Source organism: Thunnus thynnus, chromosome 12, assembly GCF_963924715.1.
Source record: "Thunnus thynnus chromosome 12, fThuThy2.1, whole genome shotgun sequence".
In the NCBI taxonomy this organism is placed as follows: Eukaryota; Metazoa; Chordata; class Actinopteri; order Scombriformes; family Scombridae; genus Thunnus; species Thunnus thynnus.
In genome coordinates this window covers 32,070,141-32,077,927 of record NC_089528.1, presented here as the reverse complement: position 1 = coordinate 32,077,927, position 7,787 = coordinate 32,070,141, and the positions used below count along the sequence as shown (strand labels likewise).

Sequence of the window (7,787 nt, the reverse complement as noted above, 5' to 3'; positions counted from 1 at the left end):
GAGAAGCTCAGGCTGGCAAATGTTTGGCATTTTTGCTTAAAAGATAATTGGGGCTGCAGCTGGAGGAGCCAGAGGAGCCGGGGATTGAACCGCTGATCTAATCAGTGATTAGTGGACGACCCGCTCCACCTCTGAGACACAGCCGCCGACTTTGTGTGCAAAGTCCGTCGTTTACTTTCCTCTCTGTAGAACTGCAGCATATTGGCGAGTAAAATGTTCAGTTTGACAGACACCTGTTCTGGTCATTATTTGCATTATCCAAAACATCAACTAGTCTGAATGTTTTTGCTCCGTAATAGTTGTGCTTTTAATATAGTGTGTCATGTTATAAATCTAAATCTCGCTATCTATTACACCAACAGTGGCTAGTGTTAGCTCATTAAGTCAATTTCACATATACTAAGTAAACTTTTAACATATATGCTATATTAATATAAAGCTTTTTTGGTAAATTTATTATATATGCTAGAGTCTTCAAAAGTTGTGATCAAACAGGCTATTGAATGTCGGTTTTTCATACTAAATTCACCTGATCACTGTCTGCAAATAGAAATGATAAATTATGACGTGAATAAAAGGAGAACAGTGCATGTGTTATATGCTGCATACTTGGCTAATAAAACTGATTCTGTTGTAAGATGCAATGAGTTCAGATTGAGGCTATTTTGTTTATGTTTTATATATTATTTCACTTACCCACAACCTGAAAATAATTTTAATGCAGTAACTCAGTGGTTCTCAAAGTGGGGTCCAAGGACCCCCAGGGGTTCTTGAAGTTGTTCCAGGGGGTCCCCAGCAGAAGGGGAATATTTTATTTTCCCTATAATTCCATCCATAAGTAACATGATGACAGAATGTTTGACTATTTTGGTCATGGGTTTCATACACTTTCTGTAATAAAACTAAATCTAAAAGCAAAAATCTTATCAGATGGGGGTCCGTGGTCTGATTTGTTTCAGTTTAGTCCTTGAGGTGAAAAAGTTTGAGAACAAATTAAATTATTATTATTATTATTATTCAAATTAATCATTAAGGCTGAGTTTAAATGACCCCAATATAGCGTGTTTCATGTGTGTAAAGTTTGCATTCATTTATGTATTTGTTATATTGCTTTTTTGTTGTTGTTTTCCCATAAACATGGAATTGCTTTATTTTTGAAGACACTACACAGCTAAATGAGGTGCATTCCCATGATGCATTGCGTGATCCGTTGCTAGGATACAGTAAATTCTTCCCGCTAACTGCTGACATCTTGCTCAGCAGTTATTCAGTTGAACCCGTTTCCACTGAGTTCAGACTATTAGAAAGACATTTATAAACGCATAAGGAGAGTTAATGTATGCGTCCATGTCGGCGTCTTTATCCTCGCACACCGAATGTTCGCGTTGTAGGACAGTTTAACGCTTCCGGAGGCTCGGTCTGTTGTTAGCCGTTCGTTGCTAGGTGGCTAATGCTAATTTAAACGTTAACAGAAAAATTGTTGAATGTCCAGTAGATAAATGACTAACGGTAATCTGTCGGTGTCCTATCAGGCTGACAGACAGAGACACAAGAGTCCTAAAGAACCAGAGGTGGCCGCATTCACCTGAAAACATTTCTAGCTTACGCATTGTGTAGCCCACTGAATATGCACAGTAGTGTTTCTCCTGCTAGTCCCGCCCGCGAGTTCCCGCTCTGCCTATAGACTTTACACTGTGATGACATCACAGATTTTAAAATTGTTTTTCTCAGTTCAAGGAAAGTTTTACAAAAATCAAACTTCCATTGATGGGCCGCAGGGGATTTTTTGTTTTGCTGCAGTACCGCAAGTGACTGGGAAAAATGCAAAGACTGAGCAGCAGCTTCCTATCCGGCTTTTGTAATACATCCATGGCATCCACAGCCCGCCTCCCCGCAGCCAGCGTCAGGTAACAATCTCAAGTTACATCTGGAAACATCAACCAGTGTTTCAGTTTAGTAAGCGACTGTGTTACCTGGTGGTTGCTTTTAGTGACGGCAGCTGTTGAAAACACGAACAGAACACATAATTGTCCTAAAAGCCTGATCAATTTTACTTCAATACATTTTCATCTGTGTTTCTTATCAAACCATTTATACAAGTTAAAGTGTGCTCAGCAAGAAGCTTCACCTTTTGTAACGTTTCTTGTAAAATATAAAAATGTATTGATGTAGTCCAAGGACTTGATAGAGTCTACACATATTTAATTTGTTGTTGTTGCTCAAATTTGAGTTTTTTAGTATAAACTGTAACTTTCAGTGGTTGAATGACAACTGAGAAAACTTTGAAACAACATTAATCTTCACCAAACATCTATTATGGCGTCTTCATGGTTTAAAACTTGAGTGAACATGTTGTTTCCTTCTGATGTTTATTACGATCTGAATCAAACTGAAAGAAAGAAAGCTTTCAATAAAAATTTCAGAGTTTTTGGCTGGGTTAAAAATAAGACATTTATAAAGTTACAGATAAAAACACAGGAAAATGTAACATTTACAGAAACTCAAAACATCAACAGAAACTAAAAAAGTGTTGACAATCCCAGTTTGATTGACAGCTGATCTCTGTTTAGTTCAGAAACACCACAGCAACGAGCTTTCAGAAACAATTGAGACACAAACATGAAAAATTACAACAGAATCTGACACATGAAGTCTGAAATGACTTCTGTCTATTTGAGTTTACACAACTCAGCTGTGTCTCTATAAAAATTAAGCCCAAGTCCAGCATAGAGAGGCTGAGTGAATGTGGTCTGGACTCTGTGGAGGAGAGTCATGGTTTCAGAGACGCTGTAGAAGGACAGAATACCTGCTCTGTGATCCAGGTACACTCCTACTCTGGAGGACTGAGGACCTGAGACAAGAGTTCTGATACTGTTGAACCAAGACTCATAACTGTCAGTGTCACAACATAACATCCAGGATTTGTCATTGCCTCCAAATCCACATTCACACGAGCCTCCGTCTCTGCTGATATTCTTGTATGCGACTGCTACTTCAACTCCTTCCCCTCTCCACTCCACCTCCCAGTAACAACGTCCATTCAGACTCTCTCTACTCAGGACCTGATAACATCCAGTGAATCTGTCTGGGTGACTAGAATAAGACTGTAGTTGTCTCATTAGTTCTGCTTTTCTGTTCCCCTCAGATAATAACAGCAGTGTGTTTGCTGTGTTTGGATCCAGAGTGATTTCACATGAATATTTTAAGAACTCAGCTCTGGTCTTGGGTTCTGGTTGTGACAGTAAAACGTCCATTTCCGTCACTGTCAGTGAGATGTTTGTCCATTTCTCCCTCAGGATGTCCTGTAGTTGATCTCTGAGCTGTGACACAGCTGCTGTCACATCCTCAAAGTATCTCAGAGGATGGATGTTGATGCTGGATGAGTCTGTAGGTTCACTGAGTTGTGACAGTGAGGGGTAGTTGTGTAGAAACTGGTTGTGATCCTCTGTGTGTGAGAGCTGCTTCAGTTCAGCGTCCTTCCTCTTCAGCTCAGTGATCTCCTGCTCCAGCTTCTCCTGAAGCTCTTTGACTCGCCTCACTTCAGTTTCCTGCTGGGATCTGATCTGCTGCTTCATATCAGAGCTTCTTTTCTGGATGAGACGGATCAGCTCAGTGAAGATCTTCTCACTGTCCTCCACTGCTTTATCAGCAGAGCGATTGATGGTCTTCACCTCCTGTTGAAGCATCTTCACATCTTTCTCTCTGTCCTGGATTCTCTGCTGGATGTTTTGTCGACTCACCTCGAGCTCTCTCTGCCTCTCAGTCCTTTCTACTGCAGCTGAGACTGTGTCGTGTCCTTTATGTCCATCCACAGGGCAGAGATAACAGATACTCTGCTGATCAGTACGACAGAACATCTTCATCACCTCATCATGACGAGAGCAGATGTTCTCCTGGAGCTTCTCCGAGGGGTCGACCAGCTTGTGTTTCTTTAATGGAGCTGCATCATAATGAGGCTGGAGGTGATTCTCACAGTAAGAAGCCGGACAAGTCAAACAGGACTTGAGGGCTTTCCGCTTCCTCCCAGTGCAGACATCACAGGCTACATCTTCAGGTCCAGCATAGCAGTGATCAGCAGGAGCAGCTTGGAGTCCAGTCTTCTTCAGCTGCTCCACTAAATCTGCTAACATGGTGTTTTTCACCAAGACAGGCCTCGGTGTGAAGGTCTGTCTGCACTGAGGGCAGCTGTAGATCTTCCTCTGATCCTCTCCATCCCAGTGTGTTTTAATACAGTTCATGCAGTAGCTGTGTCCACAGGGAATAGTCACCGGATCCTTCAGTAGATCCAGACAGATCGAACAAGAAAAGGTTTCTCTGTCCAGCTGAACTCCTTTCTGCTCCATTTCAGCTCTCAGTGGCAACACAAGTCTGAGTTTCACTTCTTTAGAAGCTGAACAAGTTTGAGCTCTGATCTGAACATGTGTTTCTGCAGTGAATGGAGGCTGATAGCTCTTGTTCTACATTACATGTTGGTTACATCCATCTTCAAACAGGAGATCTGAGGAGAGAGAACAAGGAAACGTGAGCACAGAGTGGAGCTTGTTGTGTTTCACCCTTTTATACAATTGAGCTTATTTCTCATTTAAAAACACTGATCATATCTTCTTTCTGGTACCAAAGTGTTCTAGGGATTGAAAACATTAGCAAATAATTATCGTAAAAAAACATTTTGAACAAGCATCATGATTTACAGCAAAGACTGACAAACAAATCACACAACAGATGATGTCCAAACCAAATTCCACCCAGAAATCAATAAATGTTCTGCTTTGTTGACCAAAATAACAAACGTGACTGCACCAATATAACTACATATTGCTTTTACTAATCATTAAAAACCTTCTCTCGGATTCGGGACAGAAATGCAGAAAGAAAGAGCATAAAGCAGGGGGTTAATTTAGCAGTAAACCCTGTTTGTATATAGAGACTCGTGTATCATTGCAGATGCCGAAAACCGTTTTAATTGCAGTTTTTTGAATGGAGTCTGGTTTGCACTTCTTCACGACCAAACTGAAACTGTGTATCTCAAGAAACATCTTTAAAAAAAGGTCAATCGAAGCTAGAATTGACACCAGGAGCTCGGGAGTGACGGTTTAAACTTCACAAAGTCGTGTTAAATTAGCTTTTCACATTTCACGGTAGAATTAACCGGACGTTTGCAGCTAAGCTAACGTTAGCCTTTAGTTTGCTAGCATTGAATTACCGGCTCTGCCGCCAGGTTTACGATGTGTTATCACAACATGTAGCCCAACGCTATAATTTAATTAACTAATACTAATTAGAAACAGTAAGTTTATTACTCACAATCAGACCAGTTAAACTAAAAGTTGCTCCAGACTTCCGCGGTTAGAGACCCGGTTTATCGGTGCTTCAGCGCCACCAGCTGGACCGGAGGATGAACGATCCTTCTTCTTCTTCTTAGAGTTTTAATGGCGGTTGGCAAACCAGCTTATAGGGTCATTACCGCCACTTACTGTACTGGAGATGGAACAGCAGATTGGCAGAAAAATTAATACATAATTTCATTAGTTATAATAATGATGAAATAGTTCTTGTAATTACAAGATAATTTTATTGTGATAATGACAATTTTATTATAAGAACTTTATGTAATATTGAACTAGTTTTCTCCTAAAGTTGATATGGTTTTTTTGTAATTGTGAAAATTGTCTCGTGTTTTTTGTAACTGCTTTCTTGTAATAAGCCTTCAAGATCACCACCTGTATCAAGTCAAAGGCAAAAGCAGTCATCTTACAGCTCCAAACAAGACACCCAGACAAGACCACTGACCCAAACCGTCTTGGATCCTTCAAACTACAAGAGCCAGCAAGATGGGAAGACCAACTCACTTCCCAGTGTGAACTGATAGTACCATCTGGATAAAAGACCCCCACCATTGGTTATCATAACTCACCTCTAAAAGCCAGTTACACACAGAGACGAGCTGGCACCGACTTTAATCTCACTGTGGATTTTGATTTTCAGGACTTGAATGACCAACCAAGAAACCGGTCACTGGGCAAACCAGCATAAGGCAAAGACATGCTGCACAATATACCATGCTCCATTGGCAAACAGAACTCTCCACATCAAACATGTGGACACACTCACACACGCACACACAAACTCTAAAATATAGACTTGTCTAAACACAATTAATATTGTAAGTTGTTGGTTGATAGATGTGTGCATATCATATGTGTGTTGTTATGTGCTTTAGTAAGACCTTTTTTCCACTGCCTTTAAGCCAAGAAATGTACCACAAACTTAATTCCATCATCCTTGATAACACATCATGTTTAGTATCATTCTGCTTGGTTCACTTTCAGAACACTAAAGCTGCTATCAAAAATGCAAAATTAGGAATCATGCAATTGTTAAATTGTAAATACTTTGATTAATGGAGTAACCATATCCTGGAGTTGAACCTGCCTGTCCATGAACAGGAGGGGACTGACTGTGCCCCCCCAGAACTCTGCAACCCCTGGGACTGACCAGGATGCACCTTCTGGGTGGACAGACTGAAACTTTAAAACAGTGTCTTATCTGAGACTCTAGGCTGTTTTGTTAAGGCTGCTGCTTATACCCTCGCAAAATTATAATTAAGATTAAAAACAATTATAATTCTAATTGACCTCTCTTGTGTGGCCAACAAGGAGGACTATTTCCCTACTATTATACCTACTCTAATATGAGTTATGTCACTGGACGAATAATTTCATGTTGGAGTTGTGCACTATAATAACTCATAATTACCCCATAAAATCATAAAGCTATTTGAGTGCACAAATTCCTACACATAAATAATATAAAAGACAAAAAATAAGGATAAGTTAAAGTGTACAAATAGATTTTGCAGGAAATTTAAAGTAATGTTGACATTAAAAATGAATTAATTGACAAATTACATTTATAATAATAAGAGTAATGGTATTACGATAATTACATTGAAATTACAAGTAGCCTCAAGTCCCTGGACAGTAGTTGAGAGAAATAACTGAGGTAATAAGAAAGGACCGTCGCTCTGTGAAGTCACAGAGCTAAACACTGAACCAACATGACAGCCTCATTCTGAAGTTTCATCTTCATGAGAATCTACATAAAAATAAATGAAATGACCTCAAGTTCACAACGACACAATATCTGTTGTTTTAACAAAACTTCATACCCAAACTTGATCAATTGAATTCTTACTATTTTTAAGCCTGTATAACAAAGACTTTATCAACTAAATGCACAAAGAAAATCTTGTTTGTTAAAAGCAACAATTGATAGAAAACTTTAGAAAACTTTTCTCTGTGACAAAGCTGCTTTAGTGAAGAAAGCTGAAAGTACAGAGACTGACTGAAAAACATTTGTCTGCTCTGAACATGAACTCTGTACTTTGTGGTGTTTCAGGAGGAAAACTGCCTCAAATAAACTCTCATTTTAGTTTCACATTTTCTCCAGAAGCTTTGAATGAGACCCTGAGATGAAGACAGAAGAAAATACTTTGCTCATTGTTGAAAAAAATCTTTATTGATTATGTAAAGCTTCAGATTGTTCACATGTCCAATCGGTAAAGACTCTTGTTCAATGATTTCATGTACAGATTCAATTCAACCACAGTTAGTTTAACTCAGAATGTCAGCTATGCACAAAAAAATAATGATCTCCTCCTTGATTATTGTCATGATAATTACAGTTTGATTGTACATTTCTTTATGAATTTACAAAGTGGTGAGAACAAAATATCTATGATGAAGGAAGTTCTGCTGTTTTTTCTGTTTAAGACACTGAAATGGAAG

At 39.2% G+C, this 7,787-nt stretch overlaps 1 protein-coding gene across 1 annotated transcript; it reads right to left on the bottom strand.

The window, feature by feature from the left end:
• Positions 1-2,293: 2,293 nt before the first annotated feature.
• On the bottom strand, positions 2,294-5,523 carry LOC137194776 (tripartite motif-containing protein 16-like). The gene is made up of 2 exons (XM_067606930.1): positions 5,305-5,523; positions 2,294-4,498 (listed from the first exon to the last, which is right to left on the bottom strand). The coding sequence occupies exon 2, from the start codon at positions 4,341-4,343 to the stop codon at positions 2,670-2,672; it is 1,674 nt and encodes a 557-aa protein (XP_067463031.1). The 5' UTR covers positions 4,344-4,498; positions 5,305-5,523; the 3' UTR covers positions 2,294-2,669.
• Positions 5,524-7,787: the final 2,264 nt, after the last annotated feature.

Excerpts from the sequence above, each read along its gene's own strand:
- LOC137194776 (XM_067606930.1), bottom strand. The coding sequence starts at position 4,343 with ATGGAGCAGAAAGGAGTTCAGCTGGACAGAGAAACCTTTTCTTGTTCG.